Here is an 18919-nt window from a genome sequence, read left to right as displayed (position 1 = left end):
CCCATGTCCCTAGCGGGTGGTGCTCTAGGCTTCGCCTGTAGCTTCCTCTTAAGGTGGTGGTTGGGGGCTCTGAAGCTGCTGGTTGGGGGCTCTAGACCCCACAGCGTGCCAGCTCCCCGGAGAGGGCATCTCACTCTGGCCCCCGACTAGAGAGGAAGCTGGGGGCTTGCTGATGTCACTTCTCAAACCCGCTTCAACAGAGCTCATTAATCAGCCAGCTTGATATGCCGTCTCCCCTCTGTCCCGCCTCCAAGGTTACTCAGTTTCTTGTCTATTTCGAGGCCAGACGTCAGCAGAAAAGGGGTGGAGCCAGCTGGGCCTGTGCTGCCCTCTCTGCAGGGCACCCGTGTTCTGGGCACCTGACTTCCTTCCCTCCCTCGCTTCCTCCAGCTCCTGCTGGAGCGTTCCCACTGCCATTGCTCTTCCTGCACCGAGAGCATGGACCGAGGAAGGGAAGATGCCGAGAGCATCTCAAGTGATCACCTGGCACCTCTCCTTGAGTGACGCACAAGCTCCGGGCAACAGAGGGTGACGGCACTGCCTCCTCCTGTTCCCAGGGCAGGGCAGGGGATTGACAGCAAGACTCTGGGCACCAAAAGCCATCAGATGCCAGCTGGTTACTGGAGACGCAAGCAGCCTCACAGGTTCCGAGGCCCACGGGCATACTTGTCGCCACCAATGAATGTTCTGAGCAGTTCAATTCCTGGCAGAATCAGGTGGTTGGAGGTGTGGGTGTTTTTTCCCAAGGGAGCTGAGGGGCTAGATTGATGGCCCGGAGGGTCCCCCACCCTCTGTCACTTGCGACACAGCCTACCTGTTCCTCTCACGCTCTCTTGTTCTTAGGATCTGTGAGGACCAAGTTGACCCCTAGCCTGGCCCCAACAGTGGTAGCCCAGCCCTCAGCAGTTATGTGGCCAAGCAAGACATGCCCCAGCCTTCTCACTGGCATAAGATAGTGGTATACTGTGACCCCGGCTAACCCAGGCCCAGCCTCTCCAGGCACAGCCGTCGGGGAGAATAATGCCGTGCACCCATCCCCTCCCTCCTCCTTGACATCCAGCATAAATACTAAAAGAGCTGTTTTTGTAGAGAGATCTCAAAAGCTAAAACATGAGAGCCAGTAAGCCATGCCCGTAGTGCCTGGAGGAGTTTTGGTCCTTGCATCTGTTAACTCGGCCGAGGAGAGCTCGGAAGAGAGGTTATCATGCTCTAGAAGAGCCCTGCCTTTCCTCACAGTCCCCATTTTCTTCCTGCCGTGGGGAAGAAAGGCTTCTCTAGAGCCTGCCCTAGAAAGTGGGCATCTCTCGCTCTGTCTCCCATCAGGTTCCCTGGGAGGACCTAGGATGGCCTCTTCCCTCCTCTGTCCCGATAGGATGGGAATGAACTTCCCTGATCTCCCCCTACCCGTGTCTATACTCCTAGTTCAAAGGATCAAAGTCCCTTTTAAAAACCTCATCATGTTAGGAGGAGTGTCCCGCCCCAGGGCTCATGACGAGGGACAGCCTGTCACAGCCTCCTCCCTGGTGTGCAGACCCAGCGCCTCACAGCAGAACTGCCCCAGGGTCATGAAGGTTTTCTGTGTCAACCCTGATTTTAGGTCAGTCTGATTGCCATCTCCCTGCTTAAAACCCCATAGAAGCTCTTCTCCAGAAAGCAAAGTCTAAACTCCCTCACGTGGCATGGTCTGCCCCAGTCTCCTGGAGCCTTCTCTCTCCCCCAGACACCCCCCCGCCCCGCCGCCAGTGTCGTCCCCAGACGTCAAGTGTTTTCACTACCTGGCCCACCACGTGCCTGTGCCTTGCTTTGGAGTCAGAGGAGCATTCCCCTAGTCCACACTGAGCTCAGGGCCCCTCTTCCCCCACCCCCTGCCATGGCGTTAATTGGGCTTTTATGATTATTCCGTTCCTTGGCCTCATTGTGAGCTCCTCCAGGGCACGGGCTGCATCTGGTTCACCTTTCCGTCTAGAGCCAGCCTGGCCCATCGCAGTGCGGTTGCTCCCTGAAGGCTGGAATGAGGGAAACTGCTTACAGGTGGACGCCACTGCTGGGCCTGTGGCGGGGCTTTGGCACACAACCCTCCCCTGGGCCTTGGCCTGCTGATGGCCAGAGCCCACCACAGCTAGTGGCTGCTGCTCCAGCGAGACAGACTCCATGCACAGCCAACCCCTCCTTTCCCAGTGGGTGGGTCATCCTCTGGTCCTCGCTGCCAGGACAAGCTTCCCCTCCGCAAGTGCCAGGGCACCTTTGTCTTTGAGGGGCAGAAGTAGAAGGGAGCAGCTGGAATCCGTCCACTGCTATGAAGTCACAGACGGCTTGTCACCCGTCTCTTTCTCCACCACCACCAATTTGCATCTGAAATTCGGACAGTGATGGATTAGAGTAGGCGCCAGCTCCAGAGACAGGTCTGTTCCTCACGTCCCACAGCTTTGCGCACACATGCCCTCTGCCCCACCCCAGCTCCTCACGTAACATCTGTAAAGCTCTCGTAGGTCAAGGTCAGAACCCATGGTCTTTTCACCTGGACATGCGGGTGCTAGATTCCATGGTCCTCCGTCAGGCTTGTGAGGAGCCGGGCTGGCTCTGATATAAACCCTGATGGCTCATAATCATTAGGCAAATGACTGTGTGGGTTTTCCACAGTATTTATCTTCCCCTTCCCCCTAAACCACAAGGGTTGCAGCTCTGGCATCAAATACTTGGAACTCTGCCCACCATCAGGTACCATCTGGCTTTTCAGCCAAGAAAGAGCCCACACAGGCAGGCAGCTTGTCCTCCAGTGAGAGGCCAGGCCAAGGCCACTGGGCCAGCCCAATCCTCCTGCCCTGAAGGCTCCAGCCTTGAGGGGGCCACAGAGTGGATGGCAGAGGAGACAGCCCTTCCATCAGGGTGTAAGCAAAGGAGGCAATTGAGTGCTCTAAAGAGGCACTGGGTGCTCTAAAGAGGGACTGGGTGTTCTAAAGAGGGACTGGGCGCTCTAAAGAGGGACTGGGCGCTCTAAAGAGGCACTGGGCGCTCTCAAGAGGGACTGGGCGCTCTCAAGAGGGACTGGGTGCTCTAAAGAGGCACTGGGCACTCTAAAGAGGGACTGGGCACTCTAAAGAGGCACTGGGCGCTCTAAAGAGGGACTGGGCGCTCTAAAGAGGCACTGGGTGTGCTAAAGAGGGACTGGGCGCTCTCAAGAGGGACTGGGTGCTCTAAAGAGGCACTGGGCACTCTAAAGAGGGACTGGGCACTCTAAAGAGGCACTGGGCGCTCTAAAGAGGGACTGGGCGCTCTAAAGAGGCACTGGGTGTGCTAAAGAGGGACTGGGTGCTCTAAAGAGGCACTGGGTGCTCTAAAGAGGGACTGGGCTTTGACTGAAGATGACCTGTTTCGAATCCCTACCACATCTAAGTAGTGTGAGGTTTGGGACAAATGAATCTCTCAACCTGTTTTCTACCAAGTGGAGACAGTCACCAAGGCGCAGGTCACTGCGGGGAGGAGCTCTCCTTGGAAGATGCCGTCCTGCCTGGGCACTCTGGTCGTGCCTGGCAGTGCCAGTCCACTTGCTGGTTCTGAGCCTCATCTTCCCTGCCCCGGGGCAGAGCCTTCTCTGGAATGACAGACATCACTCTCAGGTGTCTCAGGAAGCTTGGAGAGCTTGGGAAGGGCTCCAGGTAGAGAAGGGTGTCATGTTCAGGGGCTGAGCTCTTGCCACCAGCATCCCCTCAGTGTGAGCCTAATACCAGCTCCCAGCTAGAAGCTTGGAGGCAACAGGCGGGGTATTGCCAGGTGTGTGGAGTCATCCTGGTTCCAAAGGTGGGTGGAGTTCACTGCCTGGGGGCCACAGCATGTGTTCTGGGCAGACATAGGCTCCCTCCTGCAGCGGCCACAGTGCGTGGACAGTTTCCTGGCAGGTCACAGCCAGGCTGCCCATCTGGTGCTGCAGGAGCCCCCAGTGGGTCATGGCACTAGGCTCCCTCCCAGGTGGCGCCTTCCCCCACATGCCTCCCACACACGGGCTCCTATGAGCCACACTCTGCCTGATAGGAAGTTTCCTGACGTTCCTTTTTCACCATCAAGGGGTTAGGGAGAAGATGCTCATTTTGTTGCCTCCCGGAGCTCCGGTAAAGATAGGTTACAAACCTCAGGTCCCTAACTAAGAAATTGAGCATGTCATTTACGTAGGGGTACGGGGTGTTCAGAGGAGGTGGTTCAGAAAAGGAAGTTATGTGGGTTTTTCTTGGCTCTGTTTCCACTTGCTTTGAAAAGGGGGAAGCAGAGGTTTGAGGAAGGGACCTGGGGAGGTTTTCTGCTGTCAAACATTCAAAGACAGCCCTTCAGCCAGTGTTCAGGGAGTAACAGCAAACCCAAGAACTGTCTTCCAGATGCCTCTGGTTCTCTCCTCGCTGACAGGGCTGAGCCTCAGAGCAGCCTCCCCCAGGCTCCTCAGGAGTCGTGAGCGGTGCTACAGTGGCTCTGGACTGTCCCTCCCGTGCTGTCCAGCTCTCCCTGTCTTTCTCAGAGTCAGCACAGGGGAGTCTAGGGAGCTCTCATCCCATGCAGTCTGCATCACAGCTGCCATGGGATGGCCAGACTCCTGGAGCGGGTGCTGCTTCAGTTCTGTGCAGGAAGCTCTCACGCATCCCCTTCATGCCGCCTCCTTCCCAGCCACAGGCTAATGTTGCATCCTGGGAGGTGGTGTTCTGGACCTGCAATAGCTCGGGCAGGCCGTGCACCAGGGCTGCTTGAGAGCCCTGGCCTCCCAGGTCCAAGGGGGCAACGTTGCATAAAAGAGAGCATCCATTTACCTTTCCCCTGGTTTCTTTCTCCCTGAAATCATTCTTCCAGGTTCCCCAGCATCAGAGTCGAATAACATTTTCACAAGTATCTGAGCAGAGGTAGCGCAGGTGCCCCACTGTTGGCCAGTCTGTACCTGTACCAAGAAAGTGCCCAGAGTTCATCCTTATCTCCGCTAGCCGGGCAGAGGGATGGGTCTTTCCTCCCGACCAGCCCCTGGTTGCTGAGCTCCTGCTGCATGGATTTGGTTTCTTTCCTCTGCTTTGTAGCTTGGTGGCCGCTTTAGAACACGCTGCTGGGACCTTCACTTTTGGCTCATGATTGCCTCTGCCTGGAGGCTCAGTGTCCTCCCGTCTTTGAGAAGAGCTGAAGATCTTCCGTCTCTCCACTCATTCAGAATGAGGCTGCCAGCTTGGCGGGAGCAGCTGTGGTTTTTTACTGAACAACATGGTGACCCAGTGACAAGGTGCATAGAGCTGGCCTCTAATGCACAAGGGGCACCTGCTTCTTTAGAGTCATCTAGGCATCAGCCGTCAGTTCTGTCTTCGGTCATCACCTGAATCTTTCAAACTTGGAGTCTATTCAGCAGGCATCTCCCAAGGACCTTCTAGTTGAGGGGTTTGGGAAGATCAGGGGGAGCCAGGAACAATGAGCCACGGTAACTTGTTCAAACAGTGCCTTATGGCAGTTGTTGGGCTGACACCAATCACTGCTGCAGAGAGGGACGTGCACTGAGGGAGGCAGCCAGCCTCCCCCTGTCCTCATCACTCACTCTGCACCAGGTACACAGTATTTGAGAATTGGCGGGGGCAAGATCGGCACTGTCTGTCATGCTTGGGTTGGTGTCTAGAACCCGACAGCCTGTCCTGGCACAAATGCCATCCCCTCCCAGTCTCTGGGTCAGCCCATTCCTGGGCTGGTCTTCAGGAGGGGAGGGGCAGTGCTCACCCTCTGCCCTGTTGAGAACATTTTAGGAAGCTCATCCTTACATAGTTCCTTGTGTAAGCGCGATCACCCGCAGAATTCGGACGACCTCCTCTAGATGGCATGGTGCCTCTCATCACAGAGTTTTGGCAAACAAGCTGTGACAGCGGTTCGTGGGATTGGGCGCACACAGGCTGCCGACATGGTTTCTGACACGGTTCCTGCTCTCTTTCTCTGGCAGACGTCTTCTGCATGGTGAATGATCCTTTGTGTTTGGTCGGGAAGAACTTGGACTGTCCTAAAGAGCATTTGTACTGTAGTTGAACTTGGGTGGAGGTCATGGAAGTCAAATAAGAATAGTACTGGGGCTGGGCACCGTGGCTTATGCCTGGAATCCTAGCACTTTGGGAGGCCAAGGAAGGCAGATTGCTCGAGCTCAGGAGTTTGAAACCAGCCTGGGCACTATGGTGAGACCCCGTCTCTACAAAAAATACAAAAATTAGCCAGGCGTGGTGGCACAACGCCTGTAGACTCAGCTATTCAAGAGGCTGAGGTGAGAGGATTGCTTGAGCCTGGGAGGTCAAGGCTGCAGTGAGTCATGATCATGCCACTGCACTCCAGCCTGGGCAACAGAGCGAGACCTTGTCTCAAAAAACAAAAAAAAAAAAAAAAAAAAAAAAAACACATTTGGACCATAGTTGAACTTGGGTGGACCTCATGGAAGTCAAATAAGAATAGTAGAATAGTATTGGGGATCAGGCATGGTGGCTCAGGCCTATAATCCCAGCATTTTGGGAGGCCAAGGCAGGCAGATCACTTGAGGTTGGGAGTTCATGACCAGCCTGGCCAACATGGTGAAATGTCATCTCTACTAAAAATACAAAAATTAGCAAAGCGTGGTGGCACACGCCTGTAGCCCCAGCTACCTGGGAGGCTGAGGCAGGACAATTGCTTGAGCCTGGGAGGTGGAGGTTGCCGCAAGCCAAGATCACACCTCTGCACTTCAGCCTGGGCGGCAGAGTGAGACTATCTCAAAAAAAGAAAAAAAAAAGAAGAGTATTGGGGCTAGGCATGGTGGCTCACGTCTGTAATCCTAGCACTTTGGGAGGCCAAGGCAGGAGGATCACTTGAGGCCAGGAGTTTGAGACCAGCCTGGGCAATATGGTGAGACCCCATCTCTGCAAAAAAAAAAAAAAAAAAAAAAAAAATTAATTAGCAGAATGTGTTGGCATGCATCTGTAGTCCTAGCTACTCAGGAGGCTTAGGCGAGCAAATCGCTTGAGCCTAGGAGTTTGGGGCTGCAGTGAGCTATGATCGCACCACTGCACTCCAGCCTGGGTGACAGTGCCTCAAAAAAAAAAAATAGTATTGACTTAACATTCTTTGGATGGAGCTCCTTGCTTGGCTTCAGGAGTGCTGCGTTCCCCCACCGAGATGTTTGGATGGGAATGATGACTTGGTGTGTGCTGACACGGGGTCAGGAAGCCGCACTCATATCTGTTGAGTGTCTTCTGTGCACATGCAGCATGCTTTGAGGGGTTCAGGAACTTGAAAGCTCTCGCAGTTAGAAGGGACATCAGGATGCAAATCCTGCCCTAGCCACGTGACCCTGAAGCCTGTGGTCCTTCCGCTGACCCACAGTGCCTCAGAACTCACCTTCCTGTGGGTGAATCCCCAGATACTGTAATTCAAGTTGAGAAAGTAAAAACTTCCAAACCAAAACGTTCACAGCCACTTGAGAAATAAAAATAGAATCCTTGAACGTTTCTTCACTACACTTCAAGGACGTGTTGAAAGTTCACTTCCCATTTAGGGACGGGTTCATGCTGAGTTGCCATTAACCCCAATTAACTCTTAACCCCTTGTGCCCACCAAGAGCAACCCTGGAGTCTGGGGGGGGGATGCTTTCTTTTATCGCTTGAAATAACCTCCAGGATCAGGGAGCTCAGCTGTGCGATTTATGCAACTCTGCCTCTGTCCAGATGAGCCCCCTGCACCCTCCTCACTCCAAGCCCGAGTGCTCCGTGGTCAGCCCCCACAGGTCTCTGTGCGTTTAAGGTAACCCTATTCAGCCTTTCAAGGCTTGCTGCTGTACGAGAAATGCCTCTGTCACCCCTGCTACCTTAACAGAGAAATCCCCATCAGCCCCCAGCCCTGGAGTGAGAAGGCTCGGAGTGGACCTGCTGGCCTCCTGTGTTGAAACTCCGGGAGCTGACAGCTGGAGTGAAGAGAAGGCTGCTGGTGCCTGAATTCTTGGCTCTAGAAACTCCGTCTCACTACACCGTGGAAGCCAAAACCAAAAAAGCCTCATATTTTTAGAGGGAAAGAAATAAGCACGCACTTAGAGAACTGCCCACATAGTAACCAACCAGTCTGCTGCCTCAGTAGCGTTCATGGGAGCCAGCAGTCACAGTGTCACTCCCCTGCCCCGCCCCACTTTGGTTCCAAGCCTTCTTGCCACTCCAGGATGAGAACAAAAGCATCGCCTGTGTGCTTCCCTGGTCACTGCTGGCCGCTTTGGCCACTGGCATTTGTCTCCATGGGCCACTGCCCGCTTTTAAAGTCTCAGGAGGCAGGGCTGGGAGGGACCCTCCCCTGGGCATCAACAGTCAGCTGATGGCTGCCCTTCCAAGTGTTTTCTCTGTCACTTGGTGCAGAGGGTAATTGTGTGTCACTGTTTGTCCCATGGGTTAGTTTTGGCGTGGAGTTGCTCAGAAAGTTCTTAGGACATTTGTCCTTTGTTGCAGCCCTCACTTCAGCCCCTCATTCTCCTGTCTCCCCTTTCTTGTGGGTTTTTTTGTTTTGTTTTGGTTTTTGAGACAGGGTCTCGCTCTGTCACCCAGGCTGGAATGCAATGGCGCGATCTCAGCTTACCACAACCTCACTACAACCTCTGCCTCCCGGGTTCAAGCCATTCTCCTGCCTCAGCTTCCTGAGTAGCTGGGATTACAGGCACCTGCCATCACGCCTGGCTAATTTGTGTATTTTTAGTAGAGATGGCGTTTTGCCATGTTGGCCAGGCTGGTCTTGAACTCCTGACCTCAGGTTATCTGCCCACCTTGGCCTCCCAAAGTGCTGGGATTACAGGTGTGAGCCACCATGCCCGGCCTCCTGTCTCCCCTTTCTACCAGGAAAGTAGCCCCTCTGTCTTCCTTCTCCTTTTTTGAGGGAACTGAGATGGAACTATGAGTGTTGTTGAATTTCATCAGTCTAAGTTCCAGTTGGAAGCTGCAGTCTGCTCTGTCTCCTTCCAGCCACAGGGAAGATGATGACCAGCAGCACGTGGGGTTTTAGTCTTGTCTTGTAAGCATTTTGGTTGGTGGCGGTGGATGACTATTAGGGACACTGACTCCACTGTCTCCAGAAAGTAGGGATGAAAAGGATCACTCCTTTGAAGAATTTGAGCTTCTTCACTTTAGGTGAAGATGTATTCTAAGACACCACCCCTCTGGGAGCCAAGCAGACTGAGAGTGGTCACAGTTCACCAGGGTCTGATCCCCTTCCTTGTGAGGATCTTGGAGGTGATGGTGATGGTGGGGAGCTGGGCACCCCAGGCCCCCTTCCTGTGGGGATCTTGGAGATTGCTGGTGATGGGGGGGAGTCGGGCACCCCAGGCCCTTCCTGGGTGCACTCTCTCCTTTATGGAGGGATGAATATCATTCTCCCTGAAGCCAGTGGGTAAACTCAGAGCCATGCTGTTTTGATTTGATGCGTGTTTCCTAAAATCATGACCTGTCGATTACTCAGCTGCATTGGGAAGAGTTATTCCCTGACTATGTGGTGTTTTAAGGCAGAGCAGGTGACTCTTGCCCACGTGCTGCTGGCTTTGCCAGGTCAGGCACTGCCCCCCGCAGGAGGCATGGAAAACATGTACAAGGCAGGTTGGCAAGACTGGGGCTGCCCCTTCACCCACTCTAACAGGCACTCCCCCGCCAAATGCAGTACATCCTACAAAGCTTTCGTGAGCATCCCACGTTTGAGAGCCTTCCTAGTTGCTGTGGCAAACGAGGATGCAGTCCTTGCCCTCAAAGCGGTTACACTCTGCCGGGTACACAAAATCAACCCAAGAGAAAGCAGCGGTTCAGAGCCTACTGGAGTGAAGTCAGGTGGTATCAACTGTGTGTTGGTAATTCAGTCAAGAGCCCCCAGGGAGGATTAAAATAACTTGCAGAGGAGATTGGCACTTGAGCAGGGCTCAGAAGGTCACAGGGGAAGATTCTTTGCCAGCAAGAGGGTGAAGGCATGAGGTTGAAAATTTGAGGATGGGGTGTCAGAGAGGGGGACCTTCCCTTCTCCCTCTGCCGCTTTCTAGCTGTGTCACTGAACCTCTCCAGCCCCCCAGTTTCCTTATCAGTAAGATGTAAGCATCGTTACCTGCACCAGTGACCTTGCAGCGGGCCATGAGCATGAAATGAAACCGTGTGCGTTAGCACTTGGCAGAGCGTGGAGGGGCTGCAGCTTGGGCAGCGATGTTATCATAGAGCAGCTTTGATAGCACAGGGCAGGGCCGATCAAAGGACCAGTGGCTGGGAAGATGCAGCCTTGGGATTGGCTATGACAGATATGCAGGCAGAGGTTGGGACCTGGAGACTGTACCACATGTTAAACAGGGTGTTTAATTTGAGATTGGCACCAAGTTTAAAATTTCTTTTTGTTTTTCTGACCAGCTAAACAGGCAGAGAAATTTGGGGATGGGGAGATAGTATCTACCCGCTTTACTTTTGTGCTCTGATGTTGACACCCTCACTCACATGCTCCTGTGTGGTGCAGTTAAACTAAGGACATAACACGTTGCCAGTCCTGGGCTCCTTTTGTATATGACACAGAAGCGCGCTGAGTTGGAGCCTTTCTTCTGTAAGTGCCGTGTGCCGTAGGGTTAGAATTGGAGAGGAGGGAGGCAGGTGGTGGACACGGCTCAGCCTCAGCAGGTGTGAGTTGAGCGTTCTTGGTTTAAAGATCCATTCTCAGAAGTAGCACAGCATTTGTTTCTCCCATTCCATGGCTGGCCAGCTGACTCCTCAGTCTGTTCCAAACCACTCCAAGAGGAAAGTGGAGGCTCCAGTTAGTGACCGAGCCTTTGGTACCCAGATGCCAGGCTGCTCAAGCAAGCACAAGTGTCAGTACTTCCGGGTCCTCAGCAAAGCCATGTCCTGTCCAGGAAATCTCCAGGCACAGCACACAACAGGCCCCTGTGAGGCTGCAGGGTCCCTTCCCCACATCTTTGAGTCACTGATTCTGAAGAGTAGATTTCCTTCCTATCCAGAGGACAGAAGGCTGGGTTTGAGATTAGGCGCTTTCTTTACTCCCTACTGTGTGCTTAAATCTCATTTCTGGTGGCATCTGGAGAAACGGCTCCTCCCTGTCAGCCCCATCCTTAATGTATGTGTAGGACTGGGCTCTGTCCCGTTGGGGGCGCTATTGGGAGCCTTGCCTTGCAAGAGGGCACTTCTGGCCTGGGAGAAACACACTTCTGTGGTTTGAAGCCCCCCAGTTTGTGGTCATCTGTGTTAGCAGCCCCAGGAACCTAATGTAGAGAGCAAGGAAGGAGTCAGAGATTGCTGGAAGTCTGCAGCCTGGGCAACTGGAGGTGGGCAGTGCATGTAAGGGACACAGGAGGACAGGCAGCCCTGTTGAGCTGTAGACTGCAGAACGTTCTAAAAGAGCTATGGCTGAGCATTGCCTGCAGTGCCCTGGGAATGTGAGCCTCCTTCTCTCCATCAAGACTTCAGCAAGGCTGCTGTGGGGCCCCTGGTGTCATCTAAACTCACTGACCCAAAAAGAAAGAGGATCTGAACAGACCCATTTGTACCCTCCTGGGTCCGTCCCGGACTTTATTCCCCATGACCAGTTTGAAGATTTTATTAGAAATCAGAGTTTTCTTTTTTCATTTTTTTTTTTTATTTTTTTTTTTTTTTTTAGAAATGTGCTTGGCTGCAGCGACTCGTGTCTCTGCCTCCTGTAATGAGTTGGGCTACAAGAGCCCTTGAGCAGAGGCTGAGTCTGAGCTGATCAATGGCATTTGGAGGTTGGAAGATTGCTCAGGAGCCAGCTAATTTCTAATGTCATATGGGCTAGACTGGAAGACCCAAGAGAGTAGGCTGTCTCTTTTGGCTTTTTATCTCTCCTTTTTTTTTAAAAAAAGGAAAGAAAACACAAAGTGCCATGCCTGGCTGTTGAGCATTCAGAGATGGACGCTGCCCCTGCTAGACCATCTGGAGACGGGGGCTCTTGCTTCTCCCGCCCCCCTCCCTCCCCAAGACCTCAGCGGCCACACCGTGGCGTGGCAGCGCATGCCACTGCCTCCGTCCTCATGCTTTGTCACTCCGGATGCCTGCTCCTGCAGTTGCTGAGTTCTGGCTCTAACTAATTTGCAGACGACACCTGTTCCTTAATTAGCCCCAGCTCGCAGTCTGCGTCTTCATCTGGGTGCTCTCTGATGCGTGAGCTTGCAGCCCCATGGAAGGGCTGCTGTTTGGCAGTCTGTGCGTGTCTGCTGTGCCTAAGTGGGCCCTGAGCCTTCCCAAGCGTTAAGGTCGGTCTGTACTCCTGAGCATTAAACGAAAAAGGAGCCACATTCCAACCATCATCCATCTATGGATGTTGCAGCCATTGGCCAGATCTTCCAGAAGAGTCCTTCATTGCCAGTTCCCATGCTGAGAACAGACCTACTGTCCCCAGAACTGGGTCTGGGAACAATAAGAGGGTATGAACCCTCGTTTCGACTCCTCTAGAGTCATATTCCTGATCACTCAAGTGGCACCTCACACATACCACTTACGATACCTTTCAGAGGTACATCTGATTAAATAGAGAGATTCTCTCAGCGGGCTGGGATTCATCCATACAGGGTTTTACAGAATGGAGCCTTCTGTGTCCTAGGATCTTGACAAGCATCTGCCGGGGACAAGGACAGAGATGGACAGGGCCCCTGGAGGACAGGACCCAGGCAGCCTGCAGGAGCATTCTCTGCCTGCCCTTGGGAGTGGTTCTCTTGTCCCTCTATTTTTATGGTGTAAAACCTTCTAAAAATCACTCTTTAGGTTTCTGAGATCAGATCTGACCTCCCACATAAGCCACCCCTAAGATCTCCAGCCCCCACAGCTGGAGGACCGTAATTTCAGCGGGAAGTCAGAGGCGAACCACCCAAACACCCGGGCACACCAGGAGTCCAGTTTCCAGCAGACCACAGTTACTTGGAAACATTTGTGGCAGGTGGCTCTGTGTTTATGCATTCTTCTACCTGACATCTCCCTCTTCATCCTTCAAAAGAGAAATTCATCAGTGGAAAGTTTCCCTGAAGTGGTAATTTTCCTAAATGACTTACTGATGGTGCTGCGTACAGACCTGCTCCGCCAGAGTCAACGTTCTGCATGCGTTACTGTGTCCCCAGCTCCTCTCCCTGGGCTGAGGGGACGGCGGAGGCTGTCCATTGCTTTTGTGAGGAGAGCCCTTTCCTCTGCCTTCCCCTGCCCCACCGCATCCCCCAAGCCTGATAGACTTCTTTCCCCTCTCCTGAGTGGAAGCAGGGCCAGTTCTGAGGCCCCCAGCAGGAAGCTTTTCTTTCCAAAGCCCTCCGTGCCTGTGACTGCCAGGTCGCCTTCTCTAAGCCAGCTAATTAGAGCCTTTCCTTAAGCAGCACTTCAGCCCTCCGCGTCACTCATCCTCACAGTGATAATGGACTTGGATAAGAGGTCACAGCTTCTCCCACATCCTGCCCTCCTTATGGCCAGAGGTGGGGAGCGGGGGGGCGGGACGGGCTCAGCCCCTCCTTCTGCGGGGCTCCCACCTGCCAGTCACAGGGGCTGGCCGAGGGCTGAGCAGCTGTGATGGATTCACCATGACAGGCCAGAGCCCGACTCCCCGAGTGGGCCCGCTCCCCACATTCGTTCGGGCTTCTGAGGCGCCTGCCGCGTCTCTGGTGAGCGTCATTAGCATTAACGTGATAAAATGGCACTGTGTAAATGTTAATAAGATCTGATGCCTCACGCTGCTTCCGAGTGGCACATTGGAAATGGTACTATCATCTTAACTGCAATGAGCAGCTCTCAATTCCTCTACTCCCTGAGTAACCAATTTGGCATGGAAATCCTAACCTTCCCCACACTTCAGTCTCTGCTCTGTCACGTTTACCCCCATTTGCCTTTGCAAAGAAGGTTCTCATTTCCCGCAGACCAGTTTTCTGAGACAGAGTTTGACTTTTGTTTTTTGAGTCAACACTTTCCCCTGTTCTCCAAAGAGAAACGAGAGGACCCATGCCCACCAGCACCCCCTTCTCTGCCTGGGTCCCATCCTCAGCCCAGAGCTTCTTTACCCTGGTTTTCCTAGATGCAGCTCCTTTCCTTGGTCATCCCGGATACTTCCAAGGGTCCTGCCCTGGAAGCCAGGGGCTCTCGTTCTCCAGACTTCTCCTTCTCTCGAAGCCAAAAACGTGGCCCATGCACATCCCGATCACTCCTCTCCAAGCCCTTCAGAAGAGGTGTCCTCTCCCGCCAGGCTTCGTCAGGGCTCTTGGGGCCCCTCCCCACTGTGTCCTTTCTTCCCAGTAAACTGAGAGTCAGAGACGTGGCTGGTGCTTCTTTTGGATCCTTTTTGCCATTACGTCTCTAGCCCATGCTCATGGGCAGTTCGAGGGTGGGCACGTCATGGATCTTCAATCTGTGTTTGCTGAAGACAGCAGGATGCATGGGGTCCCTGGAACAATACCTGGGCCCTGCCTAGGAGGCTCAGCATTGTCGGGACAGTACATGTGAGCAGCAGCAGGGAAGCATGGCTCTGGAGCTCTTGTTCCACCCGCAGCACTGGCCCTTACCCAAGGTGACCCCAGGGAGCCTCTTGCCAGTCCAGGTGTGCCCAAGTTAGGCCCAGCCTTAGCTATGGGCGGAGGCCACATGAACAGCAGCATCTTCCGCGTGCAGACGGTCTGCTGGTGCGGCCTGCACCCCCCTCACTCTTGTTTCCATCCCCCAGGCGATCTTCACTCTCCTCCTCGGACCGTTCACCTTCTTTGATGTCCAGAAGACCAAGTACCTGCAGATCCTGACCTCTCTGATGAGATGGATCGGTGAGTCTGAGAAACAGCTCGAGTCTCTGTGCTTTCTCCTCTCGTCCCTTCCCTCTCCTTTCGCGAGAGGCCATGCAGGGCCCCCAGCCGTAGCTGGAGTGTGGTGGTGGTTTCCATTGACTCAGGCCTGTCTGGTCCTCCCACCTTTCCAAAGGATAAGAAGGGAGCAGATACTCAGCTTGCCTTTTGCTGTTGGGGAAGTTTAGCACCAAAACAAGATGATTTTTTCAAGGTCACATAGTGTGGATGGAGCTGGGGCTAGAGCCCAGGACTGTTGATTCTAGGACCAGCTTCTTTGTCATACAACCATGCTGGGTGTCCACTGACCCAGAGGCTGGCAGGGGGGCTCCCAAAGGCCTGGGTTGGGCTGTGCCCTGCAGGGCACTAGAGCGGCGCGGCTCTGCATTCTCATGAGTGTGCTATGTGGCATAACCATAAAAGCCAGCGGGCCATGGCAGCAGCCACTCTCTGCCTCTGGGTCTCTGGCCACCAGGGCATGAAAAGACACTCCCTCCACAGCATCTTCTAAATGACGGACACCACGCTGAGCATGAGTGCCATTGTCCTCAGCTGCAGTCTGGGAGTCTGTTCCCCCAAACAGGTTGGTGGTTGGGGGCTGGTCTATTTCCGCCACACCATCCTGCCAGCCACCTCAGGGAAAGGGCCGGCTGCCGATCCACCTGGACGGAGGACAGGAGCAGGTGGGGCCCTTTGTGGCCAGCACGGCTTTGGGTGTCCGTTGGACACCTCTTCTGCTCAATCTAAAAACAAAGAAGGCTGTTGCTGTTCTGAGAGAGGGGCCTGGACAGAGTGGCTGTGTCCAGGCTCCAGGAGCTTGCCTGTCTCTCAGCACAGAGGCACTTGGCTCTGGAGAAACCCAGGTTGGGGCTCCTCCTTCCTGACCACCTTCCCCAGCCCCCTTTCCCACTGCGCTCGCCCATTCTACCCTCATCCAGACTCTGGGAGTGCACGCTGATCCTGATTCCATGCCAGGACTCAGCAGTGGGTCATGGTCGCCGAGGACACTTTCTGATCTAAATGACTTCCAGCAGCTTGACATCTGCAATTCCCCTGGTTCCCCAGACTCAGGGGATTATGAGATGTCAGTGTAAGGAGCCTCTGTACACGGCAGTCTTGGCATCTTTAGTTGGAAGGGGCCACAGCAGTCGGGTAGCCCCACCTCGCCCCTGTGGGAGCAGGCTGTACAGGACAGGGGACAGGATGGCCTCCGGGGCCCAGAGCTCACGACTGGGTGAGGCTCCCACTCCACTCTGAGGGGTTGTATGTCAGTGCTGGAAAGTTTTTTCTTGTCTTGAGCCACGCTCACCAGTCTGTAACTTCCTTGCCCTCTTGGTTTGTCCTTGCAAGGAGATGAGAGCAGGATGGAGATGAGTTGTGAGGCCCCCACAGGGGCACATCATCTGGGCCGAGCCCGTCCTTGGCCATCAAGCTGACATGAGGGAGCGGGAGGACACCTGTCCATCCCTGGACAGGGTGGAAGTCTGCATCTGCCCCATTCAGTCTGTCTGGTCACGTACTCACCAGTGAGTGCTGTTCCCAAATTGCACTCAGAAGTTCCAAAGCCCCAGGTTAAATTAACGTGACTGCCTGGGGGAAGATGGGAATTGTTACTTAGAACCTGGGGATCCCACCAGCTCCAAGGATGGATTTAGAATGGAGCCTCCCTGGGTGCCAGGAGGGATTGTGTCCAGAAGTCGGAGTCAGCAGGGATCAGAAACACCAGGGCTCTGCCGTCCACCCTTCCTATTTCTCTGCTTATATGAAGTATTTGAGAGCTCTGGGTAAGGCCGAGTGGGTAAGACCTGGTGGTCTCAGAAGGAGTTTTCTCAGTAAAGCAGGATTTGGAGAAAACTGTTCTCCCTCCTTGGCTTACTGGCCTAAGTCTGGTGCTCCAGCTCCTGTGGCTCCGTGCAGCCACATCTGTAGCCCCAAGGTCTGGCCCCTACCCTGTGTGGGACTGGCTGTACTTGATCTGCCCCTCAGCACTGGGGAGGGGGAAAGGGCCCCTTGGGTGCTGGCATGGAGAAAGCTGAGCTGATTCCCATCCTTTCCCCTCGTCCAGGAGGACAGGAACAGGCTGGGGAGAGGTGGAGGGGACGCTCCTGCTTTAGCCAGCATGACAGCCCAAGAGGGGATGACACCCAGGATAGTGACAGTTAATGGCTTCCGAAGACCTCTGCACTTGTTTAGGGTAACAGATTCCTCCCCGTGTCTGGGGAGCAATACATTTGTTGAAAGGGAGAAGATTGTAAAAAAGGAGAAGAGGAGGCTGAGGGCAAATAAAGAGCGATTGTCTCAGAGTAGGAGACCAGCTGTACCCCTGCATCAGTCGGAGGAGAAGCCAAATTCTGTGGCCAGCAGGGCCCCGGGGTCCTGGAAGGCGGCTGGGGACAGCCCGGGCCCCTTGCCATTCTGCTGTTGGAGACCCTACTTCCCCAGAGTCAGGCTCGCCGTAGACTTGGCTTTAGAAAATCAACTCCTGTTTCCCCCAGCCCCTTCCCACCCCCAGGTCTCCCACCCTGAGGCTCCTGGGGCCCTGCAGTGCTGCAGAACAGGTGATAGTGACCTCAAGAGAGGCTTTTGGCAGCATCAGGAGCCGGAGGTGGAGACCAGCTCGGGAAGATCCACAGCACTTGTTTTTTTGGTGGTGACGTTGTCTTAGCAAGTCATCTGCCTCTTTTCCTTTTGATCCAAGAGATAATCAAGTGTCAGGAGCCTCTCAGGCGAACCTTTTCTCCAGAGTGCTGCTGGGGGCGACAGCAAAGGCAGTGATTTTTTCTCCATGAGACACTCAGACCTCTGGGATTAAAAAGCAAACCTTTCTGTGGCACAGCCCTCTCGCCAGAAGAAAAATTACCCAGTTAAGTAAACTCTGAAGCACAGCTGGGTCTAGGGTTCCATCCCCAACAGCCAGCACTGGAGCCAGCGGGGTGTTTTTCTTCCCAGTGCTGGCGGAAGGTGTGTTCCCCTTCCAGCCCCGGGCAGCAGCGTGGCTCAGGAGGGGACGAAGGGGATGGAGGTCCCCCTGGAGCCACCAAACAAAACAAAACTGGCAGCCCCTTTTGTGGGAGGGACCCCACGAGGGTTTCTTGCCTCTGGGCCAAGCTCACCCCAGGCAGATTTTCGAGAACCACCCTAAAGGCAGTGACCTCAGAAGCCTATTTGTCCTCTCAAGTCTGTGCCAAGTTGTCAGTTCGCCACAAACTCCCTTTTCATTCGGTCTTAAAAGCAGCTGTGTGACCGAGTCCCACACAGCCCCCCTCCCTCCTTCCCACACTCCCGCCGCACCCCTTCCTCTCCCCTCTCCCCAGATGAGGCCATGCTTTCCCAATAACCAAGTGGGGAGCTCGGGGTTGGAAATAAGCTGGCTTGGGTTCCAGGAAGACAAAGGGGAAGAATAAGCACCAAAGGGACCGGAAAATCATAAATAAATGTGCTGAGCCGGAAACTTTCTTGGGCTTAATTAGGAATTAGTTCTGCCATCTGTTGAAACGAGGCTGGAGGAGACTGCAGGCCCTGGAGCTGTGCTGAGGAGCCTTCGGGCCAGCTCCTCTGAGGGGCTCTGCTCTGCTCTCCTCCCCTTTAGTCGCCTCGGAAGCCCCATCGTTCTGCCAGAATGGCACTGAAAGGGTTAAATGGCCTTTGTGAATAGCCACTTGTCCAGGAAAACTCAAAGCATGGATGACGTGTGACAGTGTCTGTTCATTTCTTGTGCTCCCCAAATAAGTTCTGGGGAGACTGGGCTGGTCAGTGTGGGATGCCTGGGTGGCAGATACCTCTGAACCCACATGGGGAACGAAGGTCTTGGTGTGCTGTCCCCCGCAGTGAGGCTGTTGTTCAGGTCCGGGCAGACCTGACTGGCTCACCCCCAGGTGGCCACCGCAGATTCCTGAGCAATCAGGTCTCCGGTGGCTGCTCTGCCCCAGGTGGCGTACCTACTGGAGGTCACGCCGGACCTCCTTGCCTTGATCCCCCCGCCCCGTGTGGGACAGGCGGCGTTTACTCCCGATGTGCACAGATGGATCGAGGCTTCTCCGCCAAGTTTCTTGTCTGTGCGGTGGCAGCGAGGCCTTGAATGGGACCGTGTTGTTAGCACAGCACCTATGCAGTGTGCAGAGGGGAGCCACAGTGAGC

The 18919-nt window shown here is 54.3% G+C and overlaps 1 protein-coding gene across 3 annotated transcripts in view; it reads left to right on the top strand.

Annotated features, from left to right (window-relative positions):
* TMEM104 (transmembrane protein 104) overlaps positions 1 to 18919 on the top strand; it is a 63668-nt gene that overhangs the window by 29161 nt on the left and 15588 nt on the right. For all 3 annotated transcript variants that reach the window (XM_030827958.1, XM_003282043.4, XM_030827957.1), the window contains exon 9: positions 14671 to 14764. In XM_030827958.1, the coding sequence (XP_030683818.1) occupies positions 14671 to 14764 (94 nt within the window). The remainder of the gene's footprint in view (positions 1 to 14670; positions 14765 to 18919) is intronic.

The sequence above is a fragment of the Nomascus leucogenys genome, chromosome 14, assembly GCF_006542625.1.
Source record: "Nomascus leucogenys isolate Asia chromosome 14, Asia_NLE_v1, whole genome shotgun sequence".
Classification (NCBI taxonomy): Eukaryota; Metazoa; Chordata; class Mammalia; order Primates; family Hylobatidae; genus Nomascus; species Nomascus leucogenys.
The sequence above is the reverse complement of the archived record's forward strand: the minus strand, read 5'-3'. Positions and strand labels throughout refer to the sequence as shown.